This window comes from Papio anubis, chromosome X, assembly GCF_008728515.1.
Source record: "Papio anubis isolate 15944 chromosome X, Panubis1.0, whole genome shotgun sequence".
NCBI lineage: Eukaryota > Metazoa > Chordata > Mammalia > Primates > Cercopithecidae > Papio > Papio anubis.
The window spans coordinates 102,419,551-102,442,843 of record NC_044996.1 but is presented as its reverse complement, the minus strand read 5'-3'; the positions used below and the strand labels follow the sequence as shown (position 1 = coordinate 102,442,843).

General features: G+C 37.2%; 1 protein-coding gene and 1 pseudogene across 2 annotated transcripts in view; one reads left to right on the top strand and one right to left on the bottom strand.

Annotated features, from left to right (window-relative positions):
• The window catches only part of LOC110742162, a 32,103-nt pseudogene extending 24,545 nt beyond the window's left edge, over positions 1–7,558 (bottom strand). Inside the window, exon 1 of the transcript XR_002519581.2 lies at positions 7,523–7,558. The product of XR_002519581.2 is annotated as a myb/SANT-like DNA-binding domain-containing protein 2 pseudogene (transcript). The remainder of the gene's footprint in view (positions 1–7,522) is intronic.
• An 11,376-nt stretch (positions 7,559–18,934) lies between these two features.
• LOC100999447 (zinc transporter ZIP1) lies at positions 18,935–21,225 on the top strand. The gene has a single exon (XM_003917606.4). The coding sequence runs from the start codon at positions 19,249–19,251 to the stop codon at positions 20,221–20,223; it is 975 nt and encodes a 324-aa protein (XP_003917655.1). The 5' UTR covers positions 18,935–19,248; the 3' UTR covers positions 20,224–21,225.
• The last annotated feature ends 2,068 nt before the right edge of the window (positions 21,226–23,293 follow it).

Below are 23,293 nucleotides of genomic sequence, written 5' to 3'. Positions count from 1 at the left end.
TGTCTGCCTTTATGCCATATGTCTATCCTTATGCCAGTATCGTACTGCTTTAATTACTGTAATGACTTCCCAATTTTAAAACTTGCTAGAAAGATTTAAAATTGGGAAGTGTGAGCCCTTCAATTTTGTTCTTGTTTCTCAATATTGTTTTGGGTATCTGGGTCTCTTACATTTTTATATGAATTTTAGAATTAGCTTGTCCATTTCTGCAAAAAAAAAAAAAAAGGCAGTTAGAAATTTGAAAGGGATTGCATTGAATCTGTAGGTAACTTGGTGTACTATTGCCATCTTAACAACATTAAGTCCTCCAGTCAATAACCACGGGATATCTTTCCATTATTTAGGACTTCTTCATTTCTTTTGCAATGATTTGTAGTTTTCAGTGTACATGGCTTGCCTTTTTTGGCTTAATTTATTCTTAAGTAGTTTATTATTTTTGATGCTATTGTAAATTGAATTGTTTTCTTAATTTCACTTTTAATTTGTTTATTGCTAGTGTATAGAAATACAATTAATTTTTGTATTTAATACAAAATATTGACCTTGCATCCTGAAACACAACTGAAATAAACTATTAGCTCTGGGAGAGTTATGGTCGGTTGGTTAGTTGGTTGGTTTGGTGGATTATTTAAGGTTTCCTATATATAAGATTATGTCATCTACTAATATAGTTTTACTTCTTATTTGCCAGTCCAGATGCCTTATATTTCCTTTTCTTGCCTAATGTATCTAGATATTATTTGCAGTACAATATTGAATTGAAATGGTGAGAGTAGACATCCTTCAGACTAGAACTCTATCACTACAACAGAAACCAAAAGTTTTCTCTGTAACAACAGAAACTGTTTCTGTTGTTACAGAGAAAACTTTTAGTTTTTCACCATTAAGTTTGATGATGTGAGTTTTGCATAGATGCCTTTCATCGGGTTAAGGAAGTTTCCTTCTATTCCTAGTTTGTTGAGTGTTTTTGTCGTGAAAGGGTGTTGGATTTTGTCAAATGTTTTCTCTGCATCTATTGAGATGTTCGTGTATTTTTAAACCAATTTTACATTTCTGAGATAATTCTCACTCATGGTGTATACTCCTTTTCGTATGCTGGTGACTTGGGTTAGGTAGTGTTTTGTTGATGGTGATTGCATTGATATTCATAAGGGATATTGGTCTGTAGCCTCCTTTTCTTTTGGTGTATTTTTCTGACTTTAGTATCAAGGTAATACTGGCCATGTAGAATGAGTTAGAAAGTGTTCCCACACCTTTTTTATGTTTTGGAATAATTTTAGGATTGGTATTAATTCTTCTTTAAACATTTAATAGAATTTATCTATGAAGTCACCTGGCCTTGGGCTGTACTTTATTGGAAACGATTTGATTACTTACTCAATCTTTTTACTTGTTATAGCAGATTTTCTATTTATTCTTGAGTCTGTTTTGGTAGTGATACAGTTCAGTACATGCTACCCCAAAATAGGACACCTTGGCATTTGACAAAGGAGTTGAAGCAACAGAGTTGCTCTCATCTTCTTCTTGCCCCTTCTCTCCTGAAACAGGCTATAAAACCGAGCTGACTGTCTCTTGAAATAGGTCATAAAACCATTCCAGAGGTACCCACCATATACCTTAAGGAAAGGAATGTACTTATCTCTGAAGACACAGGATGTAGAGAAGAATCTGTGCTAACAGGTGTTGCTATGTTTCTTTCAGTTTATTACCATGAGATCATACCAGTTTGCCCTCCAATCGTACTTCTGCATGACTATCCACTCTTTATCAATCCTAAGTATACAAAGACATAGGTTTTCCTGTTTCTTTGGATCTTCATTTCTGAAGCCTCTTATGTCACTTAAAACTTACATTAAATAAATTTGTTATGCTTTTCTCTTATTAATCTGTCCTTTCTTATATGGCACTCAGTTATGAACCTAGCAGTGGATTCGAAAATAAATCTTTTTTCTCCTATAACAGTTTGTGTAATTTTAGGAATTTGTCCAATATATCTAGGTTATCTAATTCGCTGGCATATAATTATTCAAAGTATTTTTATGATCCTTTTTATTTCTGTAAGGAAAATAATAACATCCCCACTTTCATTCTCAATTTTAGTAATTTGAGTCTTTTTTCCCCCTTTGGTCCATCTAGCTAAATGATGATCAATTTTTCATCTCTTCAAAGAACCAACTTTTCATTTAATTAATTTTCTCTATTATTTATCTATTCGGTCTTACATTTGCCTTCACTGTAATCTTTACTTTCTTTCTTCTTGATCTGAATAACTCATGCTTTCTTAGTTTTATGTATGCTTCATTTCTTTCCCTGAAGATTGGACGTTTTGAATGTTATAATGTGGGAACTCTGAAAATCAGATTTCCTCCCTTTCTGGGATTTACTGTCATTGTGCTTATTGTGGTTGTTTGTTTAGTGACTTTTCTAAGCTAATATTGTAAAGTTTGTATTGTTTATCATGTAAGCTAATTTTGTAAAGTTTGTGTTCTTTCTCATGTGAATTAATTTTGTAAAATATGTATTCTTTATCATGTGTGCTCACTGAAGTTTCTGTTCCATTATCTTAGTGGTCAGCTAATGATCAGATAGAGATTTCCCTAAAGTCTGGAACCAAAAAATATCCCAGTTTTGCATATTGGTTCTGGGGAAAGAGCATGCCTTCAACACTTAGCCAAGAAGTTTACAACTCTGACTTAACCTTCATTACCTGTTTGCACAGGGCCTCAAAGTCAACCAGAGATAAGAGCTTAGGACATTCCCAGGTCTTCCCTGAGCATGGGCAGAATCCTGGCATGCAGAGAGCTTTCCATAATCCCAGGAATATATTGGAACTTTTCGAAGCCCTTATTCCCCCAAAACATCTCACTCCCCAGCCTTTCCTCACAAGCTTTTTGCTTAGTGTATTGTTTGCCCCACTGTTATCCATTGCCTCAGCAGCAAAGACTAAAATATTTATCTGTAAATGTTTTCAACGAATGTCTTCTGAGTACAGGTTTTAGCACGTGAGAGTTCCACTCAGGCAAAATAAAGACAAACGTTTGAGTGGATCTCCCAGTAAACCACTTGACAGATCAACTAAGGATAATTTGTAAATGAGATCCATTATCCTCCCTCCTATACAGATATTAGGAATGCAGGCTATTGTTTTCAAGTCTACCACTGGGGAAGAGGGAATGGGACAGAGTAAGTTAAAATACCACAAAGCTCACTGTTCTTCCTGAGATTTAGCTGTTTTACTTGAATAAGTAGCACCTAAGTTACTACAGCTTTTGCTTAGTTTCCAATGTCCTGAAAAAGTTGGTTCTGACTGTTTTTGCCAGTTTTTCTTGATTTTTTTTGGAGAGTAAGACTTTTGAAGCTCGTTACTCTACCATTTTTTGCTGACATCATTCCACTGAAGATAAATTTAATAAATAAAATGATGTATGTGCCTGGTAAAAATGAAAATTTAACAGAGTGTATATAAATTAGAAAGCAAAAAAAAATTTAATCTCAATCTACAAACATAACCTACCTTAGTAGTTTGGCTTATATTAGATGTAACAAATTGGTTTATATAAAAATATATATGAAATTATTTATATGTATAGATATATCTATATACTTACATATAAAAATAATTCACTTTCTTTGCTGCCCAATATTCACCCACATAGATGTACCATAATTATTTTTTATGTCTTATTGATGGATACTTGTGTAATTTCTAATTATTTGCTACTACATATATATTACAGTAAACATCCTTATATGTACCTTTTTGAATTATTTTTGATAGATTACTAGAAGGAAATGGCTCAACATGTATATTTAAAATTTTTATCTATTATATCAGATTAATCTCAAAAACTTTTTTATCAGTTCCACCCTCACAAAAATGTGATAGAGTGAACATTTTCTTGCCAATGTGAGTTATTATTTTCATCTTAAAAATATACCCATCTCTTTGGAAAAAATATAAATTTCTGAGTTATTTTATTCTGCATTTCTGTGGTATGGACTATAGTTTAATGAGTTTTCATGTGCGCTGGGGCTTCCTCTTACACCTGTAACCAGTTTCTATCCTTTTCTCTTTTGAAATTAAATAACATTTTTCTTACATATTCTTGATATTATTTCTTTGTCGTATGAGTGTCTGTGTGTGGTATACATGCATATATACACACATGTGCATGCATGTATATATGCTTATATACACACATACATATATAAATATGCATGTACACTTACCTTTACAAGCATGAAGATAAAGAAAATTTTGGACATTTAAGGAGTTAGAAAGTTTGCAGTCCACAAAAACCTCTTTTAAAGCGACATCTTCTTTCTCTATCTTTTCTTGAGGTCAATATCTTCCTCTCCCAAGATTTAGTTTTCATTTTGCTAAGCAAAGTAGCCAAACTTTTATTTCTCTTTAAATATTTCCTAATGTATTATGTCACAGAATTTAATATTGGTTTAGGTTGAAAACTCCAGAGAATGTCAACTGGATGCACATATGTGTGCACATGTGTTGTGAGGTAGGAGCATGGAGTGAAGAAAAGTGAAAGCATGACAACATTTTGTCCTGGATAGATATCATAAGTGATCAACTGTATTTTCCACATTTAAATATACAGTAACATATATAATATTAATTTTATATGGATTAAAGTTTCAATTGAAATACAAAGATGCAATATGTTGAAAAGGAGCAGTGAACAAAGAGAAGTTGACAACTCAACAAAATGCAGAAAATAAAATAAATTAAAAGCCAAAATATACTAAAAATAGAAATTAACACAAAGCTTGGAAAATGGGCAAAATAAGATTTAGATAGACTTATTTCTCCAATAAATGAATATAAACCCTCTGGGGATGATGGGAAGGTTTTTCAGTTTTAAAAAATATATATATATATATTTGTATATATATAAATATATATCTTTATATATTACATATAGTATATAATATGTATATATTATATACACACAATTGAGTTTTCATTTCCTGAATGCTTACTGCTTTGTAACATAATTCTACAACTTTATTAACTAAACCACATAATCCTTCACATTTGCATTTGAGATGGGTAAAAAAAGCTAAACTTAAAGAAGCCAGATACAAAAGTAAAAGTTAAAGTGTATTCTTATAATCTTCAGGTAGGAAAGACATAGACATCAAAAAGGAAAAGAATGACTGATTTTGTCAAACGAAAATTAAGAAACAGTTCCATGCCCTCCAGAAAAAATACTTGGAAAATATGGTTGTTCTATATAACACATAATGAATTAATATCAAGAAAATATAGATATACACTCATATGAAAAGGACAAGCAATACAAAAGTAAAAAATAAGTAAAAGGGAAAGAAATACAAATATTGTGTTAACATACTGCGAATTGCATACATTTGAATGAATAGAAGCATAAAATATCATTACTTGCCCATCAGGTAACACCTAAGAATTAGTAATGTCAAGAGTTAGCACATATTTAGCACATATTTCTCATATACTACTGGAAGTTATGTAAACTGGCAGCAGCATGTACAGTCAGCTTTTAATATCCATGGGTTCCATACCTAAGGATTCAACCAAATGTGGAGTCAGGAAAAAAAAATATTGCTTATGTGCTAAACACATACATACTTTTTTTTGGTCATTCCCTAAACAATAAATTGTAAAACCATTTACATAGCATTTATATTGTGTTCGGTATTATAAATAATCTAGAGATGGCTTAAAGTATATGGGAGAATGTAGACAGGGACTTGAGTATCCGCGAATTTTGTTATCTATGAGAGATCCTGGAACCAATCCCCTACAGATATAGGTATGATTGTAACTGTGTTTAGATATTATACTGGTATACCTGGTATCTATCCCGAGAAAGACTGAGCACACAAGTGCACAAAGAGGCATGTAGAGATTAATTGCAGCACTTTTCTGAAAACTAATTTTGAAATATTGGAAACAAATTATCATGAGGGAATAATAAAATAAGTTATAAAATATTGATGCAATTGAATATATGCAGCAGCTATAAAAAGTTAAGTAGATTTGTTTGTATTGACTGACAAAAAAACAAGTAGAAGATTTTTCAGCTAGCTAACCTCCCAAGCTAAATATCTAAATTCCAAGTATTTAAATGAATTGACAAAAAGATGGAAGAATACCCATCAAACTTTTCAATGCTAAGGAATAGAGCAGGAATGAGGGGGAAGTTTGCTCTGTTTCCTTAGCTATAGTAAAACAAATTACAAAGAAAAATTTTAAACATAAAAATATTTTGAATAATTTTTAGATTTAGTAAAGTATGTAATGATTCTTAATGTTGCTATAAAAAGGTATGGTTTTCATACATAGATTGATACAATTCACATTTTGTGTCCATAATATTAGTTCATAGAACTGGAATGGCCTGGGATTCAGGAGGCCTGGATTCTAGTGCTAATTCTTGCAAGTTCCTTACCTGCTCAGCTGTCGTTCTATCATTTAAAGGGCATGGACTAGATGATCTTCAGTGTCTAACAACCACTGATTCTGTGATAATCTTGAAATCAAACAAATGTATTGAAGGCATTTATGATGACTTTCATGTCCATAGATTCCATGTTTTGGGGAAACTTTCAAATTCAAGTTTCTTTCCCCATTTTTTAATGAGCAGACTGATCACGCCATACATCTGTCTTGGCAGGGGGAAATTGTCGCCTTGATGTCATCATCCTTAACCAAAAAGCTTGGTAAGTGGCTTACCTAGAATAAGATACTGGATAGATAATGTAGGTAGCAAAGTATAGTGAGAACGTAACATAATTTAGGAGTCAGACAGGTGTATATCATCTGTAAGACCTTGAAAAAGCTGTTGAAGGGATCTTAGCCTCATTATCCATATCTGTAAAGTGGAGCTAATACTATCTATGATTATATTCCTCTATGTATAGTAATAGTAACCATTTACTAAGCCCACACTATATGACTGGCAATATATCAAGCACTTTATACAGTATCTAATTTAAGTCTCATGATAAATCTTAACTGTGGATGAAAGCCTAGTTACTTTGTGACTCATTATAGGAGAATGCTGATCTATTTTATATAGGAGAACAGGACTCTTACGAATGATGCCAGACCTCATTTTTGTTATCATGGGAATTCTCTGTGATGTCCAAATACAGTTTATTGCAGTATATCAGTGCCTGTAGCATAATAATGTTCCTTTAGTGCCAAATAATATTCCTTCAGGGCTGAATCTCATTCCTCTTGTTTTGTTTTAGTCACTACACCAGCTCTTCTCCCACTTCTCTGTTTATACCTTTACTTGGTATTATAATACCTTCCAGGTGTGGTGGTTCATGCCTGTCATCCCAGTGCTTTGGGAGGCCTAGGTGGGACAAATGTTTGAGTCTAGGAATTTAAGCTTACATTGAGCTATTTTTTACGCCACTGCACTTCAGCCAAGGTGACAGAGAAAGACCCTGACTCAAAGAAACTTAAATTTTACAAAGCACTATAATGTAATTCTTTGTAAGTATTTTCACTTACTCGAAACGTTGTGGCTACATCGTATTTGCCAGCCATCATTTTAGGTGGGATGTGAGCCACTTTTCACTGTCTTTCTCCCCTACAACATCAGCCTCTTCAAGGATCTTGCTTACAGATAGATTCATCAATGTACAGAGGAAACTCTTTCTCGTAATACTTACAAAACTATATGCAATTTTCAATTCCACCAAAATTGCTTTGTAAATGCAATGTCATTTCAATCAAAATGCTTGCAAAAATTATAAACAACTAAATGAAGCAAGCTAATTATCAAGCTATCTAGAAGACAAAGTGCATAAGTGTAGCTAAGAATTTTTTTTTTTTTAAACCGTGATGAAGAGGATAGACAAACAGGAAATATATAAATTGTGATTTAGACTGAAATTTTAGGAAGGAGCCTTCATGGGTTAGAAGCATGTCTGTAATCATGCTCACTCTAATTATAATTAGAGCTAAAGCAGCAACAATTAGGTCACTGTTTATGACATTTTCTTTTGCATAGGGTGGATAAGACTGGCTTAGGTTTTCTTAAATAGGGCATTAGAATTGAGACATTTATTTTTGCCTACCCACTCAAAAACTATTTCTCCTTCCTTGCGAAGGAAAATCTACTTTAGGTAGCAAAACTCCAAGAGAAGTGGCAAGTTTAGGGATGAAAGCCATCATAGTAATAGGAAGCTCTTCTCAGATAGGAAGAGCTTGGTCCTCAGGATATCATTAAAATGCTGGGCCACCACTGAGACTACCAACTTCAGGGATTTTTATTAAATAAACAAAATTATATGTGTGCTTAAAAACATTTTAGTCAAGTTATCTGTTACCTGAAGCTAAAAACATTTCTAATTAATACAAGTGATACAGTGGCAGTGTAAAAATAAGTATTCTAAAATACTCTTTACTTATTGAACATTTAAATAAGTAAATATACAAATGTTTGTTGATCTGTATGATAAATCATGTCTTTACTGAAAAATCATTAAAATTCCAGAAGTATATATGGAGATAAAATGTAGAGAGCCAATAGGTTAATCACAGGGATTAGCAGCAGAAAATTACTCAACTATAAACTGATTTCCCTGTTTTCTTCATAAAGGTGAATTTAGTGTTTTGAAATGACTGAAAGGTTCTTCTGAAGATTTACATAGCTCTATTCAATCATTTTTTAAGAGAATTTAACTGTCTTTAATTAAGCCAGGCATTAGAGAGATTTCCAAAAATGTAAAACTATTCTACTCTTCTGATTAAATTATCTTTCATTTGGGAAGATACGTATATGTTTTAATTAAAATACTATGTTAACAGGTAATGAGATTACTTTTAGAGATAAATATGGTTAAAATTTCAGTTTTAATTTTTTTGCTGTGTTTTTTTGTGTACAAAAAAAAAAAAACACAACTTTTAAGTTCAGGGCTACAAGTGCAGGTTTGTTATATAGGTAAAATTGTGTCATGGGGTTTGTTGTATAAATTATTTTGTCACCCAGGTATTAAGCCTAGTACTAGTTAGTCATTTTTCCTGATCCTGTCCCTCCCCCAACCCTCCACCCTCCAGGAGGCCCCACTGTCTGTGGTTCCCCTCTACGCATCCATATATTCTCATCATTTAGCTCCCACTTATAAGTGAGAACACGTGGTATTTGGTTTTCTGTTCCTGTGTTAGTTTGCTAAGGATAATGGCCTCCAGCTCCATTCATGTCCCTGCAAAGGAAATGATCTCCTTATTTTTTATGGTTGCATAGTATTCCACAGTATATATGTACCACTTCCTTTTTTTCCATTGATAGGCATTTAGGTTGATTCCATGTCTTTGCTATATTCAATCATTTTTAAACTACACACACACACACACACACACACACACACACAGATATTTGGCATTCAATGTATTTTTGTTTGTTTTTGAGACAAAGTCTCGCTCTTGTTGCCCAGGCTGAAGTGCAATGGTGCAATCTCGGCTCACTGCAACCTCCAACTCCAGGTTTCAAGCAGTTCTCCTGCCTCAGCCTCCCAAGTAGCTGGGATTACAGGCATGTGCCACCACACTTGGCTAATTTTGTATTTTTAGTAGAGACGGGGTTTCTCCATGTTGGTCAGGCTGGTCTCGAACTCCCGACCTCAGGTGATCCGCCTGCCTCTCCCTCCGAAAGTGCTGGGATTACAGGTGTGAGCCACCATGCCTGGCAGAATTTTAACAATTGTATACATCTGTATAATTAAGAGTCAAAACTGGATATAGAACATTTCTATCACCTGAGAAAGTTCTTGCAAAAGATAACCATTGATCTGATTATTACCATAGATATTATTTTAATTGTTTAATTAATTTAACAATTTCAATGTAATTTAATCAAACACATTAGACAATTCAATTAAACATTTGGTTAATTGTTCAAAGGGTTTAATTATCTTAATTGTTCTAGAACATAATATAAATGGTAATATAATGTGCATTTTTTTGTGTCTGGATTATTTTGCTCAACATGTTTATGATCCATCCATACTGTGTGTTTATCAGTAGTTTATTCATTTTTGTTGCTGAGAAATATTCCATCATGTGAATATACCACAGTGTTTTTATCCATTCTTCTGTTGAATGATATTTGGGTTGCTTTTAATTGCTGGCTATTAAGAATAAAGATGTTATGAACATTCTTTTTTGTTAATGTATTTATTTTTATTTCTTTCAATCGTTTTTGGAAAACAGGTGGTTTTTGGTTACATGGATAAATTATTTAGTGGTAATTACTGAGATTTTGGTGAGCCCATCACCTGAGCAGTGTACACTGTATCCAGTGTGTAGTCTTTTATCCTTTACCCCTACTTCCTCCCAAATCCCCAAAGTCCATTATATCATTCATATGCCTGTGTGTCCTCATAGCTTAGCTCCCACTTATCAATGAGAACATATGATATTTGGTTTTCCATTCCTGAGTTACTTCACTCAGAGTAATAGTCTCCAACTCTATCCAGGTTGCTGTATTTGCCATTATTTCGTTCCTTTATACGGTTGAGTAGAATTCCATGGTGTATATGTACCACACTTTCTTTAGCCACTTGGTCTATGGGCATTTAGCCTGGTTCCATATTTTTGCAATTGCAAATTGTGCTGCTATAAACATGCATGTACAAGTGTCTTTTTCATATAATGACTTCTTTTCCTCTGGGTAGATACCCAGTATTGGGATTGCTGGATCAAACAGAAGTTCTACTTTTAGTTCTTTAAGAAATCTTTATACTGTTTTCCATAGTGTTTGTACTAGTATACATTTCCACCAGCAGTGTAAAAATGTTCCCTTTTCACCACATCCATGCCAGCATCTATTATTTTTTGATTTTTTAAAATTATGGCCATACTTGCAGGAGTAAGGTGGTATCTCATTGTGGTTTTGCTTTGCATTTCCCTGCTAATTAGTGATGTTGAGCATTTTTAAGTATGTTTGTTGGTCATTTGTATATCTTCTTTTGAGAATTTATTAATATCCTTTGCCCACTTTTTGATGGGATTATTTGTTTTTTCTTGCGGAGTTTTCTGAGTTCCCTGAGTCTGGATATTAGTCCTTTGTGAATATTTTCTCCCACTCTGTGGGTTGTCTGTTTGCTCTGCTGTAATCAGAGTGCAGAAGTTTTTAGTTTAATTAGGTCCCACGTATTTATTTTTGTTTTTGTTGCATTTGCTTTTGGGTTCTTGGTCATGAACTCTGCCTAAGCCAATGTCTAGAAGATGTCTAGATACTGATGTTATCTTCTAGAATTTTTTAGGGTTTTAGGCCTTAGATTTAAGTACTTGATTCATTTTGAGTTGATTTTTTGTATCAGGTGAGAGATGAGGATCCAGTTTCTTTCTTCTACGTATGGCTTGCCAATTATCCCAGCACCATTTGTTGAATAGGATGTCCTTTCCCTACTTCATGTTTTTGTTTGCTTTGTCAAAGATCGGTTAGCTGTAAGTATTTGGCTTTATTTCTGGGTTCTTTATTCTGTTCCATTGGTCTATGTGCCTATTTTTATACCAGTACCATGCTGTTTTGGTAACTATAGCCTTATAGTACAGTTTGAAGTCGAGTAATGTGATGCCTCCAGATTTGTTCTTTTTGCTTAGTCTTGCTTTGGCTATGCAGGCTCTTTTTTGGTTCCATATGAATTTTAGGATTGCTTTTTCTAGTTCTGTGAAGAATGATGGTGGTATTTTAATGGGAATTGCATTGAATTTGTAGATTGCTTTTTGGCAGTATGGTAATTTTCACAATATTGATTCTACCTATCCATGAGCATGGAATGTGTTTTCGTTTGTGTGTGTGTGTCATCTGTGATTTATTTCAGCAGCGTTTTGTAGTTTTCCTTGTAGAGGTCTTCTACCTCCTTAGTTTGGTATATTCCTAAGTATTTTATTAATTTTTACAGCTGTTGTAAAAGGGGTTGAATTCTTGATTTGATTCTCAGGTTGGTCGCTATTGGTGTATAGCGGTGCTGCTGATTTGTGTACATTGATTTTGTACCCTGAAACTTTACTGAATTCATTTATCAGATCTAGAAGCTTTTTGGATTATTCTTTAGGGTTTTCCAGGTATATAATCATATCATCACCAAACAATGATAGTTTAACTTCCTCTTTTTTTATTTGGATGCTCTTTATTTCTTTCTCTTGTCTGACAGCCCTGGCAAGGACTTCCAGTACTATGTTGAATAGAAGTGGTGAAAGTGGGCTTCCTCATCTTGTTCCAGTTCTCAGGGGAAATGCTTTCCACTTTTCCTGTTCAATACAATGTTGGCTGTGAGTTTGTCATAGATGACTTTTATTACCATGAGGTATGTCCCTTCTATGCCAATTTTGCTTAGGGCTTTAATCATAAAGTGAGGCTGGATTTTGTCGACTGCTTTTTCAGCATCTATTGAGATGATCATATGATTTTGTTTTTAATTCTGTTTGTGTGATGTATCACATTCATTGACTTGCATATATTAAACCATCTCTGCATCCCTTATATGAAACCAACTTGATCTTGGTGGATTATCTCTTTAATATGCTATTGGATTCAGTTAGTATTTTGTTGAGGATTTTTGCATCTATGTTCATCTGGAAAATTGGTCTTTTTTTGTTATGTCCTTTCCTGGTTTTGGAATTAGGGTGATACAGGCTTCATAGAATGATTTAGGGAGGATTCCCTCTTTATCTTTGGGAATAGTTTCAGTAAGATTGGTACCGATTCTACTTTGAATGTCTGATATAACTCAGCTGTGAATCCATGCAGTCCTGGACTTTTTTTTGGCAATTTTTAAATTACTGCTTCAATCTTGTGACTTGTTATTGGTCTGTTCAGAGTTTCTATTTCTTACTGATTTAATCTGAGAGGATTGTATATTTCCAAGAATTTATCCATCTCCCAGATTCTCTAGTTTGTGAGCATAAAGGTGTTCATAGTAGCCTTGAATAATCTGTTGTATTGCTGTGGTATCAATTGCAATATCTCCCGTTTCATTTCTAATTGAGCGAATTTTGATCTTCTCTGTTCTTTGTTAATCTTGCCAGTGGTCTATCAATTTTATTTATCTTTTCAAAGAACCAGCTTTTGGTTTCATTTATCTTTTGTATTGATTTTCTTGTTTCAATTTCATTTGGTTTTCCTCTGATTTTGGTTATTTCTTTTCTTCTACTGGGTTTGGGTTTGGTTTGTTCTTGTTTCTCTGGTTCCTTGAGGTGTGACATTAGATCGTGTATTTGCACTCTTTTAGACTTTGTGATGTACGCATTTAATGCTATGAACTTTCCTCTTAGCACCATTTTTGCTGTGCCCCATAGGTTTTGATAAGTTGTGTCACTACTATTGTTCAGCTCAAAGAATTTTTTAATTTTCATCTTGATTTCATTGTTGACCCAAAGATCATTTAGAGGCAGATTATTTAATTTCCATGTATTTGTATAGTTTTGAAGGTTCCTTTTGAACTTAATTTCCAGTTTTATTCCATTGTGATCTGAGGGTATACTAGATAGGACTCCAATTTTCTTAAATATATTGAGAATTGCTTTGTGGCCTATTATATGGTCTGTCTTGGAGAATGTCCCATGTGTTGATGCAAAGAATGTATATTCTGCAGTCGTTGGGTAGAATGTTCTGTAAATATCTGTTAAGTCTATTTGTTCTAGGGTATAGTTTAAGCCCATTTTTACTTTATTGACTTTCTGTCTTGATCACCTGTCTAGTGTTGTCAGTGGAGTATTAAAGTTCCCAAGTATTATTGTGTTGCCATCTGTCTCATTTCTTAGGTCTAGCAGCAATTGTTTCATAAATTTGGGAGCTCCAGCGTTAGGTGTGTATATATTTAGGGCTGTGATATTTTACTGTTGGACCATTCATTTTATCATTATATAATGACCCTCTTTGTCTTTTTTAAAACCATTTTTGATTTAAAGTCTATTTTGCTTGATATAAGAATAGCTACTGCTGCTCACTATTGGTTGCCATTTCATGGCATGTCCTTTCCATCCCATTTCCTTAAGTTTATGTGAATCCTTAGGTGTTAGGTGAGTGTCTTGAAGACAGAAGATACTTGATTCATGGATTTTTATCCATTATTCCATTCTGTATCTTTTAAGTGGACCATTTAGGTCATTTGCTTCAATGTTCGTATTGAGATGTGAGGTACTGTTCTTTTTATCATGTTAGTTGTTGCCTTAGTACGTTGTTTTTTTTGTTTTGTTTTTTTTCTGTTGTGCTGTTGTTTTATAGGCCCTGTGAGATTCATGCTTTAAGGATGTTCTATTTTGATAGATTTTGAGGTTTTGTTTCAAGATTTAGAACTCCTTTTAGCATTTCTTGTAGTGCTGGCTTAGTAGTGGTGAATTCTCTCAGCATTTGTCTAAAAAATACTTTATCTCTCCTTCATTTATGAAGCTTAGTTTTACTGGATACAAAATCCTTGGCTGACAATTATTTTGTTCCAGGAGGCTGAAGATGGGACCCTAATCCCTTCTGTCTTGTAAGATTTCTGCTGAGAAGTCTGCTGTTAATCTGATAGGTTTTCCTTTAACGGTTATCTGATGCTTTTGTCTCACGGCTCTAGAGATTCTTTCCTTTGTCTTGACTTTAGATAACCTGATCACTATGTGCCTAGGTGATGATCTTTTTGTGATTAATTTCCCAGGTGTTCTTTGAGTTTGTATTTGGATGTCTAGATCTCTAGCAAGGCCAGGGAAGTTTTCCTCAATTATTCCTTCAAATAAGTTTTCCAAACTTTAAATTTCTCTTCTTCCTCAGGAACATCAATTATTCTTAGGTTTGGCTGTTTAACATAATCACAAACGACTTGGAGGCTTTGTTTATTTTTTGAAATTCTTTTTTATTTGTCTTTGTCTGATTGGGTTAATTGGAAAGCCTCAACTTTGAGCTCTGAAATTCTTTCTTCTACTTGTTCTAGTCTATTGTTGAAACTTTCCACTGCATTTTGTATATCTCTGGGTGTCTTTCATTTCCAGAGGTTGTGGTTATTTTTTTCTTTATAATATCTATTTCGCTGGAGAAATTTTCATCTATATCCTCTGTTGTTTTTTCAATTTCTTTGCATTTTTTTTTTTAACCTTTCTCTGGCATCTTCCTGAGTAGCTTGATAATCAACCTTGTTAATTCTTTTTTTTTTTTTTTTTGAGACAGAGTCTCGCTGTGTCACCCAGGCTGGAGTGCAGTGGCACGATCTCAGCTCAATGCAAGCTCCACCTCCCGGGTTCACGCCATTCTCCTGCCTCAGCCTCCTGAGTAGCTGGGACTACAGGTGCCCGCCACCATGCCTGGCTAATTTTTTGTATTTTTAGTAGAGATGGGGTTGTTAATTCTTTATCTGGCAATTCAGAACTTTCTTCTTGGTTTGGATCCATTGCTTTGGGGAGCTAGTGTGATCTTTTGGGGGTACTATAGAAATCTGTTTTGTCATATTACCAGAATTACTTTTATGGTTCCTTCTCACTTGTGTAGACTAATTCAGTGGAGGGTTCTGAAACTCAATGTCTGTTGTTCAGATTCTCTTGTCCCACATGGTGATCCCTTGATGTGGTACTCTCTGCCTTTCCCTATGGATGGGGCTTGCTGAGAGGTAGACTGTAGTGATAGTTATTGCTCTTCTGAGTCTAACCACCCAGCAGGGCTACCAGGTTTTGGGCTGGTGCTGGAGGATGTCTGCAAAAAGCCCTGTGATGTGATGCATCTTCAGGTCTCCCAACCATGGATACCACCACCTGCTCTGGTAGAGGTGACAGGGAAGTGAAGTTGACTCTGAGAGTCCTTTGCTGTAGATAGGTTTAGGGTGCTGGCTTTCTTGAATGCTAATTATGCTACTGGTGAAGTTGTCATGTGGACATATTCAGGACCTCTGGTTAGCCAGGATATTGCAGACAGCAGAATTTAAGTATTGTCGTCTCCTTCCTGGGATCAGGGTTGTTCTGTCTTGAGTTGCTATAATGTTCTGAGTTGGTTGGCCTCCAGCCAGAAGGTGGAATTTTCAGGAGAGCACCAGCTATTATAGTTGTAGAAGGCTCTACGATTGACCTAAGATGACCAGGGTAACTATTTTGGTTTCTCAGGTGATGGGCAGGACCATAAAGCTCCCAGGAGTTTCTATGTTTTGTGTTTGGCTACCAAGGTGGGTAGGGAAATACCATTAGGTGTGGTCAGGGTTAGACAGGTCTGGGCTCAGACCCTCTCCTTGGGCTGTACTTGCTGTGGCCACTGTAGGGGATAGGGAAGTGGTTCTTAGGCCAATGGGGTTATGTTCTAGAGGGGATCTTGGCTGCATCTGCTGTGTCATATAGTTCACCAGGGAAGTAGGGGAAAGCTGGTAGAGAGAGGCCTCACCCAACTGCCATGCAGTTGGTGAGGCTGCTCTCGCTCCCCTTGTCCCCACTGTGTAGACTTTGCTCCAGGTCCTGAGCTACCCTGCTGAAAAACAAGCTTGGCTTTTGGACTTCATCCCTCCCCATCTGCCCAGTCTATTGGCTGCAGCTCCTGTGCTCCTTCCCTCACTTACCTGTATCCATAGTAGCTCCCGCTCATCCCACAGACTTCACTCAAGAAAATTTTTGCGTAGCCAAAACCACTACCAATTTCAGTTGGGAGCTTCCTTTGTCCCACGACCATGAATTAGCTTTCCGAATTTCACTGACTGACTTTCCCAAGGGTTACTGCGAGACATAGTCAGGCATGGCTTTGTGGGGCTTGAGCTGAAGACTGGGAGTACCTTCAAGGTACTTCCTGCTGATACCTCTACTTACATTTCTCACAAATCCTTAACCCATTTCTTCTCTAGGTAAGGTTAAATCTTTCCTGTGATCCGGATTTTCAGATTCTCTGGTAGGGATGTGTGTTTGGCAGTAGGTTTTCCCCATCTCACACTTTGGGAACTCAGCTTTTTGCCTGTTTCAAGGAATTTGCAGTTGCATTCTGGTTCTTTCAAAGGATCTGCGAATTTGTTCAGTTTTCCTGGTACATTCCCGCAGTGGTTCTTGGTGCAAAAGACCATGATGTGAGTCTCCACATTGTTCTGTCTGTCCATGTGGGAGCTACACATTAGCCCTGTCTCCTATCTGCCATCTTCCTCTCCTCAGTTTATTTTTTTAATTGACAAATAGAAATTGTATATATTTATCATGTACAACATGATGTTTTGAAATATGTGTACCTTGTGGAATGGTTAAATCAAGCTAAATAATACTTGCATTACCTCACACCCTCACCATTTTTTTGTGGTAAGGACACTTAAAATCTACTCTCTTAGCAATTTTTGAAAATACATTGTTTTTGAAATACGGAAATACATAGTTATTAACTATAGTCACCATATTGTACAATGTATCTCTTGAAGTTATTTCTCCTATCTAAATGAAAGTTTGTATCCTTTGACCAATGTCTCCTCAATCCTTCGTCCCCCAGAGCCCCTGGTAACCATCTTTCTTTTTTTTTTTTTTTTTTTTTTTTGAGACGGAGTCTTGCTCGGTAGCCCGGGCTGGAGTGCAGTGGCCGGATCTCAGCTCACTGCAAGCTCCGCCTCCCGGGTAGCTGGGACTACAGGCGCCCGCCACCTCGCCCGGCTAGTTTTTTGTATTTTTTAGTAGAGACGGGGTTTCACTGGGTTAGCCAGGATGGTCTCGATCTCCTGACCTCGTGATCCGCCCGTCTCGGCCTCCCAAAGTGCTGGGATTACAGGCTTGAGCCACCGCGCCCGGCCGTAACCATCTTTCTACTCTCTACTTCAATGACTTCAAGTTTTTTAGATTCCACATACAGGTGAGATCATGTGGTATTTGTCTTTCCATGCCTGGCTTACTTCACTTACCATGTTTTCCAGGTTCATCGATGTTGTCACAAATGACACAATTTTCTCATTTTTAAGGCTGAATAATATTGCATTGTGTGTGTGTATATATATAACATTTTCTTTACACATTCATCTGTTGATGGACACTTAGGTTGATTCCATATGAAAAAAATGGGAATGCATATATCTCTTTGACATACTGATTTCATTTTCTTTGTATATATACCCAGAAATGAAATTTTGGGATCATATAGTGGTTCTATTTTTAATTTCTTAGGATAAGAACCTCCATATTGTTTTCCATAATAGTTGTATTAATTTATGTTTCTGCCAACAGTGTGCAAGAGTTCCCTTTACTCCACATCCTAGGCAACATATATTTTTCATCTTTTTGATAATAGCCATTCTAGCAGGTGTGAGGTGATATCTCATTGTGGTTTTAATTTGCATTTCTCTGATGATTAGTGATATTGAGCATTTTTTCATATAACTGTTGGACAGTTGTATGTCTTCTTTTGAGTAATGTCTATTCAGGTCCTTTGTACATTTTTAAATCTGGTTATTTGTGTGTGTGTGTGTGTTTTGTTTTTTTTTTTTTTTTTTTTGGAAATTTGATTTGTTTGAATTCATTATGTATTTTGGATACTAACCTCTAATAAGATGTATGATTTGTAAATATTTTCTCTCATTCTGTGGGTGTTCTCTTCACTCTGTTGATTTTTTCATTGGCTACGCAGAAGCTTTTTAATTTGATGTAATCCCATTTGTCTATTTTGGGGCAATATTAAAAAAATATTGTCCAGTCCAATGCTATGGAACTTTTCCCCTATGTTCTTTCTTGTTAATTTCATAGTTTCAGGTCTTATGTTTAAGTTTTAAATTCATTTTGATTAGACTTTTGTATGTGGTGTGAGAGAAGGGACTAAGTTTATTCTTCTGTGTGAGAATATTCAGTTTTCCAAGAACCACTTATTTAAGAGATTGTCTTTCCCTGTTGTTTGTTCTTGGTACCTTTGTCAAAAAATCAATTGACCATAAATGTCTGAGTTTATTTCTGGGCTTTTTATCCTGTTCCATTGGTCTATGGATTTATGTGCCCATTTTTATGCCAGTACCATGTTGTTTTGACTACTACAGCTTTGCAGTATACTTTGAAGTCAGGTAGTGTGATGTTTGTTTTGTTTTTGTTTTTTCTCAATATTGCTTTAACTATTTGTGGTGAGCATTCAAGTATAAATGTATTTTTTGTGTATATGTGTATATATATATATACACACACACACGCTAATTTCCTTTGGGTAAATACCTAAGAGTAGTATTTCTGGGTCATATAGTAGATATAGCTTGAACTTTAGAAAACTTAGTTCAGGAGACCATGTAGTGAGACCCTCGCAAGGTCTGAGAGTCACTGGAGCTACCAGCAGCACCATGGGGCCCTGGGGAGAGCCAGAGCTCCTGATGTGGCGCCCAGAGGTGGTAGCTTCAGAGCCTCCAGTGCCTGTGGGGCTGGAGGTGAAGTTGGGGGCCCTGGTGCTGCTGCTGGTGCTCACCCTCCTCTGCAGCCTGGTGCCCATCTGTGTGCTGCGCCAGCCAGGAGCTAACCATGAAGCCTCAGCTTTCCGCCAGAAAGCGCTGAGCCTAGTAAGCTGTTTTGCGGGGGGCGTCTTTTTGGCCACCTGTCTCCTGGACCTGCTGCCTGACTACTTGGCTGCCATAGATGAGGCCCTGGCAGCCTTGCACGTGACGCTCCAGTTCCCGCTGCAAGAGTTCATCCTGGCCATGGGCTTCTTCCTGGTCCTGGTGATGGAGCAGATCACACTGGCTTACAAGGAGCAGTCAGGGCTGTCACCTCTTGAGGAAACAAGGGCTCTGCTGGGAACAGTGAATGGTGGGCCGCAGCATTGGCATAATGGGCCAGGGGTTCCACAGGCGAGTGGAGCCCCAGCAAGCCCCTCAGCCTTGCGTGCCTGTGTACTGGTATTCTCCCTGGCCCTCCACTCTGTGTTTGAGGGACTGGCGGTGGGGCCACAGCGAGACCGGGCTCGGGCGATGGAGCTGTGCCTGGCTTTGCTGCTCCACAAGGGCATCCTGGCTGTCAGCCTGTCCCTGCGGCTGCTGCAGAGCCACCTTAGGGCACAGGTGGTGGCTGGCTGTGGGATCCTCTTCTCATGCATGACACCTCTAGGCATCGGGCTGGGTGCAGCTCTGGCTGAGTCGGCGGGACCTCTGCACCAGCTGGGTCAGTCTGTGCTAGAGGGCATGGAGGCTGGCACCTTTCTCTATATCACCTTTCTGGAAATCCTGCCCCAGGAGCTGGCCAGTTCTGAACAAAGGATCGTCAAGGTCATCCTGCTCCTAGCAGACTTTGCCCTACTCACTGGCCTGCTCTTCATCCAAATCTAGGGTGCTTCAAGAGAGGGGCAGGGGAGATTGATGATCAGGTGCCCCTGTTCTCCCTTCCCTCCCCCAGTTGTGGGGAATAGGAAGGAATGGGGAAGGGAAGTACTGAGGACCAAAAAATTCTCTGGGAGCTAAAGATAGAGCCTTTGGGGCTATCTGACTAATGAGAGGGAAGTGGGCAGACGAGAGGCTGGCCCCAGTCCCAAGAAACAAGAGATGGTCAAGTTGCTAGAGACATGATCAGGGGACATTAGGATTGGGGAAGACACTTGACTGCTAGAAGCAGAAGTTGGACACTATACATGAGGACAGGCTCACATGGGAGGCTGGAGGTGGGCACCCAGCTGCTGTGGGACAGCTATGTAGAGGTCATAAACCTAGAGTCAGTGTCCTGTTGGTCCTAGCCCATTTCAGCACCCTGCCACTTGGAGTGGACCCCTCCTACTTTTCTTAGCGCCTGCCCTCATATCTATCTCCCTCTTCCCGTCTCCCAGGGGACTAGTGCCAAATGGTCTCTCCCTGCCAATTTTGGTATCTTCTCTGGCCTCTCCAGTCCTGCTTACTCCTCTATTTTTAAAGTGCCGAACAAATCCCCTTCCTCTTTCTCAAAGCACAGTTATGTGGCACTGAGCCCTACCCAGCACCTCAGTGAAGGGGTCCTGCTTGCTCTTTATTTTGGTCCTGGATCCTGGGGTGGGGCAGAAATATTTTCTGGGCTGGGGTAGGAGGAAGGTTGCTGCAGCCACCTACTGCTACTGTACCCTAGGAATATGGGGACATGGACATGGTGTCCCATGCCCAGATGATAAACACTGAGCTGCCAAAACATTTTTTTAAATACACCCGAGGAGCCCAAGGGGGAAGGGCAATGCCTACCCCCAGCGTTATTTTTGGGGAGGGAGGGCTGTGCATAGGGCCATATTCTTTAGAATCTATTTTATTAACTGACCTGTTTTGGGACCTGTTACCCAAATAAAAGATGTTTCTAGACAAAAAAAAAAAAAAGAAAACTTAGTTCAGTCATTTGCAGTTCCACCAACAATGTTTGAGAGTTTTGGTTGCTTCACATACTCCCAAAACACTTGATTTATCTGCCTTTTTTATTTCGGACATTCTAGAGGGGATGAAGTAGTATCTTTTTGTGACTTTAATTTTCATTTTCCCTGAAGATTGACATTGTTAAACACCTTTTTAGGTGCTTATTGGCCATTCTTATATGTCCTTTTATAATATATCTGCTTGAGTCTTTTGCCCATTTTTAATGGGATTGTTATCTTTTTAATATTAACTTGCAGGAGCTCTTTATAGTGGCTGGATATGACTATGTCATATACAGGTATAGATTTTGATATTTGTCTCTCAGTTGGTAATGGTAATGTGAAACCTAAATCTTGCAGAGTGTAAAAATGACTTGCTAGCAGGGGGCAGCAATAAAAGCAAGTATGTTTCATTCTTTTCAAGTTTTTCTGGAAAAGTAATTTTTGAAGTAGAAAGGGAAGACAATTTAGTTCCTAGATACACAAGGATTACAACAAAAGTAGTTTAACTTCTCTAAACCTCGGTTTATCATTTGTAAAATATATTTAAAGTCCCTTTAAGTTTCAAAAAGTGACAGAGTTGTTCTGAAGCAGGGAGTCATCAAATTGGTATTAGCATCGGATGTCATAGACTGCATGTGAGTATGATGCTGCCATTCAACTTTACTACCCAGACATTGTTACTCTTATTTTGGTTTTACAGATTCAAAATGCAGATTCTTCATGCAATGTCGTTTTTCTGAACAAGCATGCAGAAAACCCTTCGTTAAAACACTTCTGGGGACTTTTAAACCTAACTATTGTCCAGTATTTTAACTTAACTTTCTATTTTGCCCTAGGGGAGAACAGTTAGGGTGAAAAAGTGAAATGGTTTTTGCCTTCATTGGGTCCAGGCACTAGTTGCCCCTGGGATGATAAAGCTTGACCCTCAGTCACTAAGGATTTCCCAAGGGAAACCCATCACTGAAACTTACCAATAGCATGCACTTCTGCCTGCACCTCAGTAAAGGCTGGAAATATAACTCCCCTAACACTCCTGGATTCTTTTCTGTGCTTGACAATGGCCCCCAGGGGAGATTCTTGTGAGACAGTGCCTGTCCAGAGAGAAAGGATGATGTTATTAGAGCCCTGGACAAGGAAATATAGGACTTTAGGTCCCCTTATTTTCTACTACAAAGAGTAACTCAGCTAAAGACGTTGGGACTCACTGTTATGGTCAGAAGGGGCTGGGGATAAAGCAGATTTCAGAGGATGGTGAGGAGAATTGAAAATTATTATAAACCAGTGTAGCAGGGTCATCTGTGGAGATTTCAAAGTCTGCCTTATTCTTGCTGCAGTAGGAGATAGGAAAGATAGGAGAATACTTTTTATTTCCATGCCCCACTCTGGCAAGAAGAGTCAATACTGTGTTTTAAAACCTAGGTTCTTCTAAGCTCTATCTCCAGAAAAGAAAACAGCTAATGTCTGTGTTTTACGTGGCCCAGAAAGAAACTCCTTGGCCAGGACTTTGCTGGGACTGTTAGGCCTCTAGTGGAATAGAGCTTGAGCTTCCCAAAGGAGAGGGGATGTAGAGAGGCTGAGGCTCAGACAAAAATTGATAAATGGCTCTTTAATCACATTTTCTGGACTTTATAAATTCCAGATCACATGACTGAGATCAGATTTTCTATTGGCCTTAGCCCGATGCTTTGGGTTTACAAAAATATCATATTAGTCATACAACCAGTTTTAATTGGTTACACAAATAATTCTGAAGTGGCTAGGATTGAGATCTACTCTCTATGGAAGATGCTTCAGTTCTGGGGCTAGCTCTGGCCATGTATTCTTTCTAACAGGATATCAATAGCCATAGTCACTCCATTTCTCAGAGAGAGAGAGAGAGAGAGAGAGAGAGAGGAGAGAGAGAGAGTTGTGCCCCGTCTGTGGGTGCTGCTTGGATTCATGTTGATGGTGTTAATAATAATCTTTTCAAATTGCACAGTTGGTCTTGTTAAAGAAAAAATTATCCTGACACTTGTTAAAATAGTAAGGAAGAA

Bases quoted from the DNA above. Each gene is read 5' to 3' on its own strand.
- LOC100999447 (XM_003917606.4), top strand. From the start codon at position 19,249: ATGGGGCCCTGGGGAGAGCCAGAGCTCCTGATGTGGCGCCCAGAGGTG.